This window comes from Microcaecilia unicolor, chromosome 3, assembly GCF_901765095.1.
Source record: "Microcaecilia unicolor chromosome 3, aMicUni1.1, whole genome shotgun sequence".
NCBI lineage: Eukaryota > Metazoa > Chordata > Amphibia > Gymnophiona > Siphonopidae > Microcaecilia > Microcaecilia unicolor.
The window spans coordinates 138,859,960-138,880,049 of record NC_044033.1 but is presented as its reverse complement, the minus strand read 5'-3'; the positions used below and the strand labels follow the sequence as shown (position 1 = coordinate 138,880,049).

Genomic DNA, 20,090 nt, shown 5'->3' with positions numbered 1-20,090 from the left:
TAGGCAGACAAAGTAGAGTCTAGCCTGCCTTCTGAGGATCCACTTTATATAAAAATGTATATATGATATAGGGTTGTAGGTTTATGGTATTTTTCATGCCATTTTAAAGTACTTTAGTAAACAGGCTCTCAGTGTTCCAAATTCTTCTCCATACATTTGTGTGCTAATACAGTGAAACTCAGCTGACCAGATAACTTCCTACCATAAGGGTCAGGTAGAGACAGTGCAGATGTAATGAGGTAAAATCAAGGCTTTGAGGAAGCTTGCTGTCTTAGACCTCCAATTCCAAATGGAATCTACTCTGGCTCCCTCATTTTTATGATGATAGGTGAGAAACCTGCTGCTTGACTTCTACATTGTCGCTACAGATGAAGGGACTGATATTCAGACCTTGGGAGGCAGCCCAGCTAATTCCTGTAGTTGGTGGTAAACCCGGAAATTCAATGCTGGGCCGTACCTGGTGACCGGCATTAAATTTCCAGGGTTTTTTTTGTTTGTTTTGCTGCTATGAACATAGCCAGTTAAGCCGATCTTCATCGGATGACCAGCTGAGTTATAGTGACCAAAGATAGACCTGCTATCATGCAAGTCTATCTGGCCGCTAAACTTAGCCTGTCAGTCGATGAGTATTGGTGCTAACCGGCTTTGTCGTGTGACATAGCCGGTGATTGGGCTAGCAGCTAAGCGCTAATAGTCAGCCGAGATAGCAGTGATTCATGCTACATCTGGCTGTTAGCCCTGACTGTTAGACATACTCTAGTACAATATATTTGTACTTTTTTCAGTTTCTGCCTTTCTATACTGTTTTTACTTGTGGCAATTGTAGTTAGATCCACCTTAGCCCCATTTTCACTCTTCCTGATTCTTCAAATTACTGTATATACATTTAAGTAGCCAAGACTCATCAAGCCTATTGACCATCATCCTATGCTACTCATCCATGTTGGCACAAATGATACTGTTAGGTATCCCACTGAACATGTCAAACATGACTTCATGGCTTTGGGACAGAGGTGAAGTAGTTAGTTGCATAGACGGTGTTCTCAGCAATCCTTCCTGTTGAGGATAAAGGCCAAATAAAGGAAGCTCTCATCCTGGAGCTGAATGTGTGGCTGCGTGAATGGTGTCAATGTGAGCACTTCTGCTTCCTAGTCCATGGGGTGATTTTCCAAGAGCTACTGAGCAGAGATGGTATTCATCTATCAAAGAAGGGACAAAAAGGGGAATTTTCAGTATGACGTCTAAGTCGGACTTTGGATGTTTTGTGCTAAATATTCAAAATATGAACAAGAAATTAGCCCATTTTCAAAAAAAGCAAAATGTCTATCTTGGTTTTTTTTTCAAAAATACTGTTTCAAACAAGAGTTTGTATTTTGGACTTTTTGGGGGGCCATGTTCGAAAAAAAAAAAAAAAAAAAAAGAATAAGTGTTAAAGGTAGAAAATCAAGCCATTGGGATGTAGGAGGGGCCAGCATTTTCAGTAGACTGGTCCTCCAGACATTACAGGAAAGCAATGGGGCAACCTAGGGGGCACTGCTGTGCATTTCATAAAAACGCTTCCAGGTACACATCTCACCTTTGCTCCCTTATCTTCTCCCTTGAGCCCTCTAAATCCCAGTGCCCCCCACTTTACACCACTACAATAGCCCTTATGGATGAAGGGGGCACCTATATGTGGGGTACAGTAGGGTTTCAGTGACTTTCATAGGGGTCACAGTTTCCACAAGCGTGACAGGTAGAGGGAGATAGGGACCTGAGTCCCCTACTCCATAGTGCACTGCATCGACCACTACACTACTATAGGGACTTGCATGCTGCCCTAATAGACCTGGCTATAACATCTGCAACTGTCATAGAGGCTGGGGAAGGGAGGGGGTCAGTGACTACTGGGGGTGTATTGGGGGGGTCATCCTCTATTCCCTCCAGTGGTCATCTGGTCATTTAGGGCACCTTTTTATGCTTTATTCATTCTGAGAACAGATCTGGACCAAAACATTGAAGTATCAGCCCCAAATATTTTGATTTTGTTCCAGTATAGCTGTAAAATGTCAAAGTGCTAGGAACACCATTAGCCCACCTCTAAAATGCCCTCCAACAGTTGCCCTTGTGATTTGGACGCATTGCAAATGAATTTCATAGATAAACATCTGCAAAATAGATGTCCTCAGTCTAACTATTTTGGCCCCTCTGCTAAAGCCCTAGCTCAGTACTTTCATACCAAGATCTGTGATTTGGTATCTTGTTTCCCAGCCCCAGTTGCAATTCCTTCCCTTCCTTCAGTTGATAATCCAGCACAACTTTCTGAGAAGACTCTGTTCTTCTCTGGTTCTTTCTTCCTGGTCCTCTTTCCAGCTACAGTCTCTAGGGTCCCTGATTAAATTAATGGCAGCCCTGAAGACTAACTCTTGCTTATTTGATCCCTTTCTGTTGGCCTGGCTCAGAACTCCTGAACTGCAACTTCTACTGAGAATTCTTGCTCTCATTAATAATATGAAAGTACATTCAAAATCATGTGACCTACAAAAAATCAACCAAATTATACCAATACCACCTATTTATAGGTCATTCAATCACTCCTATTCCTTACTAATACTCAAATCCTATTTGAATAACAGTTGATGTTAAATATATAATTTTTAACATTTTAAGAAGTGCTCATTTCACACATCAGTCGAATTCCAAATGGAAAAGACCGGCTGAGTCAAGTACCATCACTGCACCACTTGTGTTCTTTTATATATGCACACTCATACCCAAATATGCATTAAACAAGTGATGTTGGAAACAGATATCGCTTGCATAGATTACTTAGTACGATTGTGCAATAATATACAATATGAAAAAATTCCAGCGTGCATCACTAAATCAAAACACAATCCATATTATTATTGTTATTATGACCAAGTTGAATCCCATCAAAAATAACATTTACTGCAAAAACGTTTCCCAGCCCATAGATGGGCACTCTTCATAATAGTGTTCAAGCCAAAACAAAAGTCTTTATTTATCTTATGCACGGTGTATAAAGTCTCTAATGTGATGTTGTCAGAATCAACACAGGCTTTTCGATACCTTCTCAGTCTCAGTCCAGACAAAATCTTTATCCATTCACCAGCAATATCATACCTCATGAGGTGCTTCATGTGTCATACTAAGAACGTTTCCTCTACTTAGTCCTGAGTTTCGTTTTACTTTTTCAGGAGGAAATAACAAATGCTTCATGTTTATCCGCTCCTGGAATAGTAGTGAGGGGCCCATTTGTTGTTGATACAAACTCCTAGTGTATCAATCAGCCAATTGGAAATGAAGTCTTGCCAAAGTTTTGAAACAAAAATGCTAATGAACTGTACGGATGCTCATGTGACGGTACAGAAAAACTACCTGCTCATTTCTGACTCTGCCACGGAGCTGCAGAGTATCACTATTAGTGATACTGGTACATCAACTAAAACTCAATAAAGAAAAAAAACACATTGTCTCATCCTCTCATCCCAACACAGCACGGACAACCCCACAATTATCAACACCCCAGACTACACCCTTCCTATCTCAGACAGCCTGAAAATCCTCGGCATTACAATAGACCATAATTTAATACTAGAGAGCCAAGTGGCATCCACAACAAAGAAAATTTTCCACTCAATGTGGAAACTCAAACGCTTGAAACAATTCTTCCCGAGGAAAACATTTCGCAACCAGGTACAATCAATGGTTCTAAGCCACGTAGACTACTGCAATGGAATTTATGCGGGATGCAAAGAACAGATCTTAAAGAAACTTCAGACCGCTCAACACATGGCAGCTAGGCTAATAATTGGAAAAACACGATTTGAAAGCACAAAACCCCTCCATGAAAACCTACACTGGCTCCCAATCAAAGAATGCATTGCCTTCAAAATCTGCACCCTGGTTCATAAAATTATCTACGGTGAAGCCCCAGGATACATGACAGACTTGATCGACTTACCAGCTAGAAACACATCAGAATCAACACGAACATATCTAAATCTGCACTACCCAAGCTGCAAAGGCCTCAAATACAAACCAACTTACGCATCCAGCTTTTCCTACATAAGCACACAGCTGTGGAACACATTACCAAAAGCCTTAAAAACGACACACGACCACCTAAACTTCCGGAAATCACTAAAAACTAACCTGTTTAAAAAGGCATACCCTACCGATCCAACCTAAATGCCTGATCTCTGTGACACAACAAAACTAAAGTACATAATGGACATAACTCAGCTCTTCCATTGCATGATTCCCTAATTGTGGCTGTGCCACACGAACTTTATCTTACCACATCATCACTTTGTATTTGTTCTCACTGGAGTGTGCAAACGCCTCTCCGGTACTATGTAAGCCACATTGAGCCTACAAATATGTGGGAAAATGTGGGATACAAATGTAACAAATAAATAAATAAATTAATTAATTAATGTAGTTGTATAAAGTCCTGGGAAAATTGTAATTTCTAGTCAATTATCCTAAGTTATCCAAATAGTGGACTGAATATCCCCGTTATTCTGATAAATTCTGGGACCACCTTGATTCCAGCCATGCTGGATATCCGGATAGTCTCATGGCAGTCTGTAAGGATATTTAGAGGCATTATCAGGGTAATAGGGGTGTTTAATGCAAAACCTTTTGGTTGTTTAGTTTCCCATGAACTTTATGAAAATGTTCATTTTGTTTTTGTTTCTTTTAATTTAAATGTATTTATTTATTTATTTAATTATTTATTGTTTCCGGACCAATGTAACAAATGGGAAAAAGGGTACAGTATTAGGAAACGATTTGCACTCTTTCCAGAAAGAGTGAATGGAGTGTAGCATTTCCCAGTGCTACCGAAATTGTGGTTGGGTGGGAGGTCAGCCTTTAGGGAAAACAAAATGACACAAACTGACATGGGAACTGTCATTAGCATTTCCCAACTCATTTCAAATGAATACACATCCCTACCAAATAGTGCTTCTGAATATCCTGGTCAGCAGCACTTATTTAGATAACAAGTGTTGTTCAGATAACAGCTTTTAAATTCTGACCTGTAAAATTTCCTCGCACAGGTAAAAACAGATCCAAATTGGCCTAATTAAATATGGTGTTAATATTCAAAGGAGTTTAACCAGGCAGGAGAGACTCCTGCCTGGTTAAACCCCACTGAGGGGTCCTTTTACTAAGGTGTGCTGAAAAATGGCCTGCGGTAGTGTAGACGTGTTTTAGATGCATGCAGAATTATTTTTCAGTGCATCTACAAAAAATGCCTTTTTAAAAATTTATGCTGAAAATGGACGTGCGGCAAAATGAAATTTCCACATGTCCATTTTGGATCTGAGACCTTACCACAAGCCATTGACCTAGTGGTAAGGTCTCACGTGCTAACCGGGCGGTAATGGTCTACGTGCATGAAATGCCACTTGACACACGTACCTGCCGCACATCAGAAAATAAAACATTTTTTTCGGACAACGTAGCATATGCGCACCAAAGTTGAAATTACTGCAAAGGCCTTATGGTATCTGGGCGGTAACTCCAATGTGGCACACATTGGGCACATGTAGGCGCCTATGCAGCTTAGTAAAAGGGCCCCTGAGCTTGCCGGCCACTGATATTCACTTAACCTGGTCTGGGGATGGATTTTGGGTGAAGCTTCTACTTAACCGTTTAGCGGTAATATTCAATTCATTATACTGGGCCTATATGTATTTTGCGTATTTAATACTACGCACAGAAGGGTGATGTCTCCAGTTGGATTAATTTTGTGCATACCAGGTTATGCTGGAGATTTTCTCAGTCTCTCAGATTCACTGCTAATGCTCATCTTGACATCTGTATTGTTCCAAAAAGAGCGTCCTTCTGGAATTCATAAGGTATGACATGCATAGCAACATATCAAGATTTACTTGGAATTTTGTGTTAATCAAGCTAACAGCACCCAGTAAAACTGGGAGAATGTTTGTGGCACATTTTCTTGGTCTCTGATTGCATTCTTTGGCACCCAAGGATTTTTCTTTCTTCAGACATGATAGAGAATATCATTATTATTACTAGTGCTATTACTGTACTTTTCTACTTTACCAAGATATCCAGTTTACTTGCATCAAGCTTTGTATCTGCAGGGAAATTGTGGGAGCAGTTTTCAAAAACCCACACAAGTACAAAATACACAAGAACCTTGTACCCCCATAGCTTCAGGTACTTCCTATTTTTGTAGGTTGGCTTACACAGGAAAATCTACATGCGCATATTAGAAAAACTATGTTGATGTAGTTTTCTCCTGGAAGTAAAGTCCATTTCCTAGAAGGCCAATTCCTGGAGCAGATAGCTAGGGGGTACATTTAGCCACTCAAGGCCAGATTCTATATATGACACCTAAAATGAACATGCAATTCCGCCTAGTCATATTCTATAAAATCCACTTAGATTTACGTGCGGAATTTAGAATACGCTTAGTCGTAGTTCATGTGACTAAAACTATGCACACCCATTTAAACCAATAAAAACCTGGCATAAATCCCTGCACGTAGATTTAGTCGCACTGGGCCATATTCTATAACTATATGCGTAAATTTTGGAATGCCCATTTCCCCACCTCTAACCATACCCCCTTTTTGCTGTGCGCATTAGAATTTAGGTGCATTGCATTACAGAATCTGCTTAGGGTGTTGTATGCATAAATTACAATTATTATCAATAAGTGCTCATTATTTCTTGTTAAGAGCTATTAACAACGTTTATCACCTTGTTAAATCAATTAAGTAATGCACATTGTTATAGAATATGCCTAGATTTCCACATGGAAATCTAGGTGTATTATATAGAATCCGACAGTCAGTGGGAGTACCTATTCACTGGGATGGATTTAACAGGGTAGGGTAAGGTAAAGTTACAGTTAAAACTTTTGATATACTGCCTTTCTGTAGTATAACCAAAGAAGTTTATATATTATATATGGTAAGGTTAGTTCTGTTTGAAATCTGCCCTTATGCATGCTTTACAGCTGAGAACCTCAGGGTAGCATTACATATTTGTACTGTGCTTTCAGCCCTTCCGTAAGGTATCCTTTTGTGTTTTATTTCTCTTTTACATGGTGTCAGAGCTGTCACGATGAAGAGGATGAAGATGGAGAAGAAGTAAAGAGCTTTGAAGTAAGACTCAAGTTCATTTCTTTTTGTTCCCTGCCATTTATTGGGTTTTATGTATCCCATGGCTTCCAGCTAATACTTATTTTTCTTCATTCATCATCTATTGCATCTTGTTCTGCTGATATATTGTACGTCAGAAGATGGACTGACTATAAAAATATAAGACTCATTTAAACAAAGCAAAGGCTGAGGAGGCAGTGTAGGCAAAATGTGTGTGTTATACAGTGTTACAATAAGAATGTACTTGTTAGACTCCATAACCCTTTAGTATAAGGATTGATCTCCCCTGTTGAAGTACTGTAGTCAAATCCAAGGACACTAAAGCCTAATAATAACAACAATAATAGTAATAATAATAATATTCTCTTTTATACTCCGCAGATAACAATATTTTCAAGACGTTCAGGCAATCCCTGAAGAACTAACATTTGCTAAGCAATCCAGGTGTTAAAAGATAGCATAAAAGATATTATCTTTAAAAAATAGACTTTCAAATGCTTTCTGAATAAGATATAGGGGCCCTTTTACGAAGCTGCGCTGAAAGGGTCCGTGTGCTATGATTAGCACATAGGTGTCACTGTGTGCTGAGGTCACTTTTAGTGCAGCTGTAACATGGCCGGATTTCCATTTTTCCCAATAAAAGCCAGGTGCTAATTTCTCAATTAGCTTGTGGCCATTAGCGCATGAGCCCTTGCAAGCACCTATTTAGTAGGCAGAAAGGGCTCATGTGCTAACCCTGTGCTAATCAGTTGGCATGCGGCAATGTAGCTGTGCTAACCAATTAGCATTGCCAACTCTCCCCCCCCCCCCCCCCCCCCAAACACACCACTGGCAGTTTTTAGCGCCAGGAAAGTGTTCGCATATGCCTGAACTGCTGCTAGGCACCTGAATGTGCCCTGCAGTAGTGCATTATGGCGCATTAGTGCTTACCGCCGCTTAGTAAAAGGACCCCATAATCAGTAAGTCCTAACCTGGGAAGGAAGAATGTTCCAAACCTGAGCTGTCAAATATGTAAAACTAGCTGGAGATACTGTTTTACAGTGCAACCCTCTACGGTTGGGAACTTGCAAAAGTAAAGGATTTCTAGTCTCTCTAGATCTAGTTAGAATTGGAAAACCAATTATCTCTAGCATATAAGATGGGGAATTACCATACAATATGTTAAAAATCATAGTACACAGTTTAAACTTAATACAGGCCTCTACTGGCAACCCATACAACTTTATCAGCAGAGGTGTAACTTTTTTACATTTATAATCAGAAAAAAATTAACCGGGCTGCTGTATTATGAATCAATTAGATTGTTTTCAGTAAAATTTGCAAACATCCCAAATAAACAATACTGCAATAGTCCAACTGTCCAAGAATAAGGCTTTGTACCGCCATTTTAAAAGCTAAAGGGTCAAAATAATCCCTGTTTCTCTTTAACATTTTTTCATTATAAAGAATGTTTTGGGGTTTTATCTGTAATTCAGGGCTTAAAAGTGCTAGATACAACAGCTCCCAAAACTTTTAGACTAGATTTGAACCTGAAATGTGGATTGGTTAATTTAAGAATATTATCATTCTGTATATCTGATGGCTGCTTCAATCATTTGGAACTAACAGATTTAGCTCATACTAAATTATAAAATGCCCATAGGAATATAATGGACATTTATTTTGTGCACACTAATCATTACATTAGGTTTTTATCTATTGTGTTTGAAGTAGTGCAAATTAATCCAGGATTCAGCACCCAAGAAAAAGATTCAGGTGTCATTATAGACAATCCCTCTTGTTCACTAGTAAGGAGGATGAAACAGCGTGTGTGTGTGTGTGTGTGTGTATATATATATATATATATCACAATAGTAAACCTCGCTCATGCAATATGCAAAGTACTATTTAAGCACTATATTCCTGTGGAGTACAAAAAAAGTAAGAAAGGGAAAAATCCTTTAATGTTTGCTGGATGGAGGCTTGGGTGCTGAGGCTTTTTCCCTTTCTTACTTTTTTTTGTACTCCACAGGAATATAGTGCTTAAATAGTACTTTGCATATTGCATGAGAGAGGTTTTCTATTGTGAGATTATAGACAATACCCCCCCCCCCCCCCCCCATATTCAAAACTATTTAACTAGGAGGAACAGCTCCTGTCTGATTAAATAGCTTTTAGGCACCTAACCGTGGATATTCAGTGGAGATAACTGGTTATCTCCCGCTGAATATCCCGGTTAGTGACTAGTCGTGGGACATAGCCAGTTAGGCGTGGATATTCTGCTCCAAACCAGTTATGTTGAGCGGTCAAAATAGACCACTTAAATAGCAGGCCTATCTTTGACCAATAAAATGTTAACCAGTTAGCACTGAGTATCGACATAGCCTGTTAAACGTTTAACGGCCACAATAAATCCAAATGTTCAATGCCGGTTACCGAAAAGGCCCGGCATTGAATATCTGGGTTTAACGCTGGAAGTGGACAGCAAACGTGCTGCCTGTCACTGGCTGAATATCGGACCCAATATGCTGAAATCTCTTACCTGGTGTGTGACGGCAGCCAAAAAAGCAACCAGGATGCTAGGAATTATTAAGAAAAGAATGGTAAATAAGACCAACAATACTATAGTGCCTCTCTATCGCTCCATAGTGCAATTTCACCTTGAGTATTGCATTCAGTTCTGGATGGTGTATCTCAAAAAATATACAGCGGAATTAGAAAAGGTTCAAAGAAGAGTGACCGAAATGATAAAGGAGACGGAACTCCTCTCATAAGAGGAAAGGCTAAAGAGGTTAGAGCTCTTCAGCTTGGAAAAGAGTGAGCTGAGGGGACATATGATTGAAGTCGATAAAATCTTGAGTGCTAAAGAACGGGTAAAAGCAAATCGATTCTTTACTCTTTCAAAAAGTACAAAGACTAGGGGACACTCACTGAAGTAATTTGGAAATAATTTGAAAAGAAATAGGAGGAAATATTTTTTCACTCAATGAATAGTTAAGTTCTGGAACTCATTCTGAGAGGATGTGTTTAGCATATCTGTGTTTAAAAATGTTTTGGACAAGTTGCTGGAGTAAACGTCCATAGTCTGCTACTAAGATAGATAAGCAGAAACCACTGCTTGCCCTGGGATTGATAGCATGGAATGTTGCTACTATTTGGATTTCTGCCAGGTAATTTTGATCTGGATTGGCTACTGTTGAATACAGGATACTGGGCTAGATGGACCATTGATCTGACCCAGTATGGCTATTCTTACATTCTTCAGATGGATACAACCGGCTATTCTATTAGAAATATCTTTATCTGAAGAATAATTCAGAAGGAACACTGTAATATCATCTGTATAAATGAACAATTTGTAGCCAGCTTGGCTCAACACATATCCTATATTCACTCAGCCAGTACAAAGAAGCTACCTAATTATATGCTTTCAACAGAACAGCATATTGTAATTTAACATATGTGGGTCAATAGTCCATGAATATTTAGTGCTGCTATCTGGATAGGTGACAGAGCTGAAAATACGTGGATAATGCTGGCTGCTCTTGCTATACAGGCCATGGTGATATTCAGCTGGTGTCTGTATAGCTGAGTGGTTTAAGTTAGAGCAGCAATTTTTCTGGCAGCTTAATATCACCATTATCTGTATAGTAAAGTGGATTGCCCTGGCTTTGTTCTGGCACTGTGGGGCTAATTCTGTAATGTGGATGTCAAGATGTAGGTTCTAAGAATGAGCATAAGTGACCTCAATACTGGCTTATACATTTATATGGGCATGTTTACATAAAAACCACTGTTCCCTCTAAGCTGTGCAGGAATTCTCCAACTTTTTTGCTGCCAGTGGGAGGTGGGGGGGGGGGGGGGTCAATATTGCATTTTCAGTCACTAGAGACAGGCAGATTACCTGGAGTCCTGCCTGTCCCTCACTATTGAAAATGTGATAGTGAAACAGCACCACCCACTGACAGGGCTGTAGGTAGAAGACTCCTGCACAGCTTAGAGGGATCAGTGCCGAAAACGTGCTACTTTGAAATCAAGCACGTCTTTGATTGTATGTAGTGTGTAAATGGACATTCAGATGGACAGAGCCTGGGAGGAGCATGGGCAATACTCTGTATGTGTTAATTATAGACTATATGCACACATCTCCGGAATCTAGGAGCAAGCATTTACATCAGCTCTATGACTGGCATAAACGTTTACACCTAACTTATAGACTCGAACATACTGTATATAGTGTAGGTGTCTACTTTCCTTTATAGAAAAGGCTCCAAATCGTATTGTCTGCCTAATTTGCTTCAGGGTGATTGTTCATCCCTATTAGCACAGCGAGAGTGGGAAGTGGACCAATGACTCCAGGAGAACGGGAGATAAGATTTCAAAGAACCACTTTATTCAATGACTCGACACAGAAACTATGTTTCGGCCAAAGGCCTGCCTCAGGAGTCTAAAAACAATAAATATTTAAAAACATAAGTTCAAAAAAACAGCAATGATAAAAAATTGTACATCAAAAAAACTATAACAGTATATATATATAGTTTAGAGATAGACTAAAATAAAAGCATATATATAAATATATATAAAATTATAAAAAAAATATAGACATAATTTCAAAAACAATTCAAAAAAAAATGCAGAATGATCAGAGGGATATATACCAATGAATCTATATGGTCTAAATAGGAATTAAAATAAAGGCATATATATATATAAAATGTGTATCCAGAAAAATTTTGATTTGACCTGATTTTGCCACCCTATAATATATGAGCATGTTTCCCATATCCGATATACCATATAGAGTCCCCACAAATAAACAAGAAAACATGTATGTATATATGTGTATATATGTGTATGTGTATATATGGCACTTAACTGTTGTGATATTGTGAGCAAGGGTTGAGGGTTGGCCTTCAAATGACCCAGCTAGACATTGTTGAAAAATTAAGGTAAGCGCTTTATTAATCCAAAACTGAGGCCTGTTACTTCACAAGTATTTCCTGGTTCCTGTCCTTTCAGCTCCACCCTTCCCATCTCACTTTCTCCCTGGCAGGACTAGTGGGTTTAAGGTGGCTCAGATTACCTTAAGGACTATCTTTAAGGGTGAGGGGCAGAGTTCTATAATCCCCCTCACAATCGGTTATCCAGCAATATTCAGTGGGAGCTAGCCGGTTATCTCCCATTGAATATTGCCGGTTAGCGTTTAGTGGATAGCCAGTTATATTGCACGATATAACTGGCTATCTGCTGATATTCAGCGCATCACCAGCTAAGTTTGGTGGCCAAAATTGCAAGTATATATTTGGCCAGTTTAAACTTAACTAGCCAGTGCTGAATATTAGCTTGGCTGGTTAAATTTAAACCTGCCAAAATACTCCTGGATATTGCATGGAGGCATCCCGGCTACCTCCTGTGGTCTGAATATCCAACCCATTGACTTTTGATGGGGTATTATGTCCTAACTTTATCTGTAAGCTAACCACACACTGGTCTGAATATTGGTTATCTGTGTTCAGTGCAGACATGGTGGTCAGAGGTTTAAACACCTCTGACCATCATGGGCTGAATATTACCCTCTTAGTGTTTGTTGATAGATATTCAAAGTGATTTAAACCACCAGGAGAGGCTCCTGGCTGTTAAATTGCTTGGACATGGCTAACCAGGGATATTTGGTGGAACGTAATGGACAGTGCAACTGAATATTGCCGCTAATTGGCCATCCCCTATCCAGTGAGATTAAGGGTGGATGGGGGTGGAGTGGCAAATTAGCCAGTTAGCGGAGATATTTAGTCCATTAACTGACTAGCCTGCTTATAATCGAAAGAGAAAAATGCCTATATTGCGACCCAAATCGGGTATAATCAAAAGCCTATTTTGGGCGTTTCCAACTGCACTCCGTCGTGGAAACGAATAAAGTTCACGGGGGCGTGTCGGAGGCATGTCAGAGGCGGGACTGGGGCGTGGTTAGCAGCTGAGGAGAGATGGGCGTCTTTAGCTGATAATCGAAAAAAACGCGTTTTTACCGCGATTTTGGGTCACTTTTTTTGGACCCTTTTTTTTCACGAACAAGTCCCAAAAAAGTGCTCCAACTGACCAGATGACCACTGGAGGGAATCGAGGATGACCTCCCCGGACTTCCCCAGTGGTCACTAACCCCCTCCCACCAAAAAAAACCCACTTTACAAACTTTTTTTCCAGCCTGTATGCCACCCTCAAATGCCTTACCCACCTCCATGACAGCAGAATATGTTCGATCCTCTTACAGCCTTTCCTTGGGTCAGATGTGGCTCTCGGGTGCACTACAGGGTCACATCAGCATTGTATTGTGGTGGGTGTAGGGTATTGGGCTCCGTGATTTCATTAGCTTGTGTTACAGTCTCACGATGTTGGTAGTTGGTAGGCTCTTCTCCCATGGTGCTTTTCCCCCTGCCTACTGGGTCAGAGTGTGCCCTGTTGTGTTTCCGGTAGTCGATGAGGTAGTGGCCATTTTTGTTAGCCAGTTTTAGATCCCTTCCATGTGTTAGCCACGTTAGAGAACTTAGTTCTTATCTTGAATGTGGCTGAAAGAGGGCATTGTACAGCATTCTGCCAGCTCTGACCTGCTAATCTCACTACCAGGGAGACTCGTTGCCAGTGGTGGGGCACAACCTCTGATCTGCAGTTAACTGTGAGTAAACGTGCTTATTCCAATAAAGGACGTTTTCGGAGAGATTAGTCTTCAGGTGTAAACTGGTGTGCCAATGTTATACAGCAGTAACAAGTCCTAAAGGCCTGCGTGTATGCAGGTCCCTGGAGCACTTTTAGTGGGTACCGCAGTGCACTTCAGCCAGGTGGACAAAGGCCCATCCCCCCCTACCTGTAACACTTGTGCTGGTAAATGGGAGGCCTCCAAAACCCACTGTATCCACATGTAGGTGCCCCCTTCACCCCTAAGAGCTATGGTAGTGTTGTACATTTGTGGGTACTGGGTTTTGGGGGAGGGGGGTTGGGAGCTCAGCACCCGTGGTAAGGGAGCTATGCATGTGGGAGCTTTTTCTGAAGTCCACCACACTGACCTAGGGTGCCCAGTTGGTGTCCTGGCATATCAGGGGGGCGAGTGTACTACGAATCGTGGCCCCTTCCACGACCAAATGGCTCGGATTAGGACGTTTTTGAGCTGGGCGTTTTTAGTTTCCATTATCGTTAAAAAAAAAAAAACTCCCAGCTCAAAAACGTCCATTTTTTCGAAAATACGGTTCGGCCCACCCCTTCACGGACCCGTTCTCGGAGATAAACGCCCATGGAGATAGGCGTTTCTGTTCGATTATGCCCCTCCACGTAACCCTAGGACAGAAAAAAGGCTATTCTAACTTTAAGTGGTGAGGTTAACCAAGCACCGGTTTTAATATCAGCTGGTACCTGGTTTGCGTATATGTAGCAGGCAATAATGTCTGGCGGCTCTCTTTTCTGATCCCCTCTTATGATCTCTCCTCTCACCCACCCCCCAAAGGAAATGTAAGCTGACTGCAGCCTCCCCCCTAACCTGGTAGCCCCACACCTGGCCTCCTTTTGTGGCTCTTTGGTGGTCTAGTGGGAAACAGGCAGAAATAATGCTCACTTGCTCTTGCCCAGCACGGCCTGCTCTTCAAAATGACTGCACTTTCGTACAGAAGCCCCCCACCCCTTTGTTTGTCTTTTGGGGATGAATTTAATTTTGTTAGTGATTATGGGGTAGTTTTATTCAGTGCTGTTTAACCAGAATGGAGAGGTTCCTAACTGATTAAATAGCACTGAATGGGTTGGACATAATATTCAGCACCATTTAACTCAGTGTGCTACTTAATATTATGTTTGACCACAGTGACACTATCTCGTTAGTGGTGAAGTGCAGTAGTGGCAGATCCTGGAGTTATCCAGGCACCACTGATATTCAGTGCAAGTGACCGGATAATTAACCAGGCAAATAGGGCCACATAAATAGCAGTCCTAACTATGCAGTTAGTTATCTGGGTTCCAGGAGTGGTACCCGAATACCTTCCAGTGACTGCTGATGATCCAGATGCTCAGTGCCGATAGCCGGATAAGGCTCCATACTGAATATGCAGGTCTAATTCAGCCTGCAGCCCTGGTGATGATTGTTAGCTTTTTATATTATATATAAGTTATGCTCTATTTTGTATAAATTTAGCTGTTTACTTTTGAGATTGTAATCTGCCTTGCACTGCCTAGATGGCTAAACAGACTATAAATGGTATATTAAATTAAATTGGAGATAACATCTGCATATTGCCTGCAGGGATCCACAACTTTCTGCAGTGTACATAGGAAAGTGAATAAAATCATTACTAGCAATGTTTTGTATTAATTGGTACTTTTGCCAGCTGGAGAGATCTTTACATGAAGAGGACTCTTGGTAACAATTGCCTCTTCCCATCTGCTTGTACCCCTGAATCTTTTCAAGGGCAATGTATGTTAATGAGGACTTCTGTACAATTATTACTTCTTATACTTAGTAGTGTAATCACTAGCACATGTAGGCAACGACTCTCTTTTGAACAGGCACTACTAGAACATAATCTCTCAGGCTTGGATCTTTCTTTGCTATATGGAAGTCAAGTGTTTCAGACAGAGATTCCCTTAATCAATACCTGCAGACCCAGAAAGAAGACATCAGTAATATTGCAGCCTGTCCTGATTTGAAGGAACTTTATATGAGATAGAACAATCCACCTCCTGCTAGTGCAGTTACTGAACACCTTTTTAGCTGTGCTTGATTAATGAATTACAAACACACTTGCATGAGTAACAATCATTTTCAGAATTTAGCTTTACTAAAAGCAAAGTGCATTGAATTGTAGAGCAATAAAATTGTTAGGATAACAATTTTAGCAATAGTTGCATTCATTGTAGTCATGATGCTTTTACTTTTTACTCAAAAACTATTATATTAGGTGTCACGAAATGTCTAGCCACCTGCCTGGGGTTACCCCGCAGCCATTTATAAGGTCTATCCCTAGCACAGCTCAGATCCGCCTGCACCTTCTACTTTTGCTCTACACTAGCAACCTCCTCCCACCGACTTGGTCACAACTGCCTTTGGGTGAGTCTTCCACTCTCAAATTATCCCCAGTGATTTCTAGGTTACTGGAGGCCACACTCCCAGTGGTCCCACAGTTTCCAGAAAGCACTCGCAGACTAGAGAGTTGCACGGGGACAGAAATCTTACCCATCCCCGCCCATCCCTGCTGGAATCTTTTCCGTCCTTACCCATCCCCACAAGAATTTAACCCATCCCAACCTGTCCCCACTCGTCCCTGCAAGAATTTAACCCGTCCCCACCCTACCCCGCAAGAATTTAATGGTATATAAAAGAAAATTCCAGTCAGCTCTCTGTGTCTCTCTGGATTTGAGTCACATTAGAAAACAAAGTAAACATTTGTATACTGTCTAAACAGTACCTGGGAAGATCAGGACATATAATTGTTCACTGAGCCTCAGCAAAGAGATCCTGCTCTCTTTTCTTCCTAAGACTGAGTTCAAAACCAGTAACTGCTAGTTAGCTTCAAACACCAGGCCAATCAGAGCCCAGAACACAATGTTTCAAAAATATACTGCTTCTTGTATTGTGTTAAACTAAAAGAGAGAACATTTGGTTTTTTTTTCTGTAACAGCTTACAACAAAGCAACACCACCTGGTGGCCAAATAGGAGAAATGCACTTCAAGACATAATTCAGGAAAATATCCTATACATTTTACAGACTTAAAGCACACTGTTTCTTCACATTAGGCAATAACTTTTTTACTTTCACTTAAGTAAATTTTTAATGTGCTCTTCACTGCACTTTTACTTAAGTATTAAAATATACATTTCTTTTTACTTATATTTAAATACTTTGGTCTAGTACTTTAAACAACACTGGGTATTTTATTGTTAACCCAAGTTATTAGTAACTAGGGGCTCTATTTACTAAGCCGCACTATAGGTACACTAGCATTTATAGAACACACTAAAAATTAGTGCATGCTAATGCTAGAGACACCCATAGGAATATATGAGTGTCTCTAGCGTTAGCATGCACTAATTTTTAGCACACGCGAAAATCGTTAGCACGCCTTAGTAAACAGGGCCCCAGGTTTAATTGCTTAAAATGGGACCGGTGCTGAAGTAGCACGACTTAGTGGTAAACAGCATATCTTAATGGTTGTGCACATTGATAACTAACCCCTATACCTAATTTCTATTATACAAGGACAATGATAACAGGACAACAAACCCTCAATGTAGTATCAAAAAATGCTGTTGAATTTTGTTTCCACAGCACAATATTTTCAAAGATTTAAGAAACAAATTTGCCAGCCTCTGCAAGAACTCCCTGGTAACAGAATAAATGTCTGCATTAGTTGCTTTCAGAGGTTTCTTTTTTTTGCATAAAAATTCATTATTTCTCTGGTTTTTTGTTTGTTTGTTTTTTTCTCTTGGTTGCTTTTTCACATCCTTGTAAATAGCAAGCCTTTATTTTTTAATCTCCTCCATCTTTGGGTGTCTTTTCTGTATTGCTGACAATGGAAAGTTTAAGGCAGCAAAGCTGTCACTCTGACTACTTCTGCTGCAGCTGTTCCAGTTGTTAGATCATACATGTTTTGCAGCTTATGTTTTGGACATGATAGTAATGGACTGTCTTGTGACTCATGAACTAAGCTTTACACACACTTTCTGATGGGCTTTCTGTCCTATGCAACCTCCATTTTCCACCTTGTGCTGCTTAGTTGTCCTCAGAACTGAGATGCAAGCAAGGAAATCTTGTGATTGCCCAAATGAGCTATGACTTTGCTATGCCTTTATATTTTCTCCTTAGGTTACTTTCTACATTTTTTTCACACTAATTTAAATGATTTGCAGCATCTGCGTGCATTCATTGCTGAAGCAGCACCATGCAGTTATCAAAATATAAAGGCACATTGCATCCAGTCAATGATTCTGTGGTAGGCTGTGTGGCAAGGGCAGATACAAGAGCAGCTGCTTTAATTCAGCAGCTTTACTATCAAGTATGGAGCTGGGCAATATTACGGTTAATGAGCTGCCCTTCTGAAACTTTCTTATCTTCACATATAATCACAATTTTCACTCAAAAATGATGTGTTGAGTAGCGGTATATGATGGTTATAATGTACAAGACAATTTTAAAAAGTACAATAAAACATTGTTGGCTAAACCATAATGCCAAAAGCTTGTACTTGGACATAAGCCAGTCATACATTCTGTGATACAGGTGTTGAGACAAATTTGTAAGTAAGGCAGTACAATAAACCCTGTATTTAGTTTTGGTACATCAAGAAAATAAAAGCACCAGGAGGAACTATGTTGGTTCAAAATATTAGCTTTGTTTTTTTTCTTTAACAAGCAAAGTATATGCTGAACAATTTTATAATGTTGCAGTGCAGCCTGCACACTAAACAATAAATAAAAGCTGTAGAAGTTTCATTCATTAGCAAGCTGACACTTATTGAAATCTACAGAATAAATGGTTGGGATTTGTCTTCAGGAAAAAGAAGTGGAAAAACAAAAACTGCTGTACCAGCAAGCTAGACTGCATGACCGGGGAGCTGCTGAAATGGTGTTGCAAATGATCAGTGCCTGTAAAGGTAAGAAAACAACTCTGCATTAATCATTGGCTAAGTAATGGAGTAAACTTTATTCTAAGCAAATAGATCGAGTCGATGTATATCTACAGTATGATGGATTCTACCATGTAGGAAACAAAGAAGTGTGTTATATTCTACTGATGATAATATTTGATTACTTCTGGAATGTTCTACTTACTAGTGCCTGTTGAAAAGTGGCAAGCATTGGCAAGTCTACAGGAAGTCAAGGAATCAATAGGATTCTGTTTGCTGCTGTTGTTGTTAGGCATGCATCTATCACTACAACCTTATGTTAATAGATGGCATTTTAAATTTCACTTTGTACCTCAATTCACTTTCTGTGTACTAAGTTTTGTAGTACCATAGATCAGAAACAAAAGAGCAGATTTATGACAAAAAGTCTTCAAGTGTATTGCGTGAAGTTTTTAAATAGCAGATCTTTTAGGAGAAAGATTTGATTTTCTATAAATTTATAGCCTCATTTACTAATCTGTCTTAATGTGATTTAATGCACATTCCCCAGGATTCTATATAAGGCACCTTAATTTCCATGCATAAATTGAAGCATATTCTATAACAATGCGTGTAACTTAATTATTTAACAAGCTAATCAATGCTGATAATTGGATGTTAACAAGCAATTACCAGCACTATTTGGCATTAATTAGAATTTACACATACTACTCGCTAAGCGTATTCTGTAACATGGTGCAGTAGGGCTAACGCATGGGTAGCACGCACCAAATCAACACTACTACCAGGTTAGCACGGACACCTGGCGGTAATTTTGAAGTTGGTGCACACTATTTCCCATGCGTTAGCCCTACTGCGTGTTAGTAAAAGGGCCCTTTTGTACAGGAACATTTGTGCACTACTGGGATTATTCTTGAGATCTTATTTTCTAAAGGCAGGTATTGGTAAGCTGCTCATGACATAACATCCCTAATGGAGGGAGAGTTGGTTCAATTAAATGCTCCTTTGAAGGGAGAGGAGATACAGAAGGCCATTGGGCAGTTGGCTAATAGCAAAACCCCAGGCCCAGATGACCTGCCGTTGGAATTTTATACTTCTCTGTGTCATCATATTATTCCCACTTTAGCAGCAGTGTATGATGCAGCATTGGTGGTGGGACAGTTTCCCCCACATTTAAATTTGGCCCTCATAACAGCTATTCCCAAACCGGGTAAGGACCCAGAGCAGATGCAGTCTTACAGGCCAATCTTGATGATTAATGCAGATTTGAAAATCTATGCAAAACTGATTACTAATAGATTGGATACTATTATTCCCCACTTAGTGGATTCACAGCAAAGGGTCTTTGTGCAGGGTCAAAATAG

At 40.1% G+C, this 20,090-nt stretch overlaps 1 protein-coding gene across 1 annotated transcript in view; it reads left to right on the top strand.

Annotated features, from left to right (window-relative positions):
- The window catches only part of RYR2 (ryanodine receptor 2), a 908,577-nt gene that overhangs the window by 683,522 nt on the left and 204,965 nt on the right, over positions 1–20,090 (top strand). Inside the window, 2 exon segments of the mRNA XM_030194683.1 lie at positions 7,101–7,151; positions 18,654–18,753. Of these exon segments, the coding sequence (XP_030050543.1) occupies positions 7,101–7,151; positions 18,654–18,753 (151 nt within the window).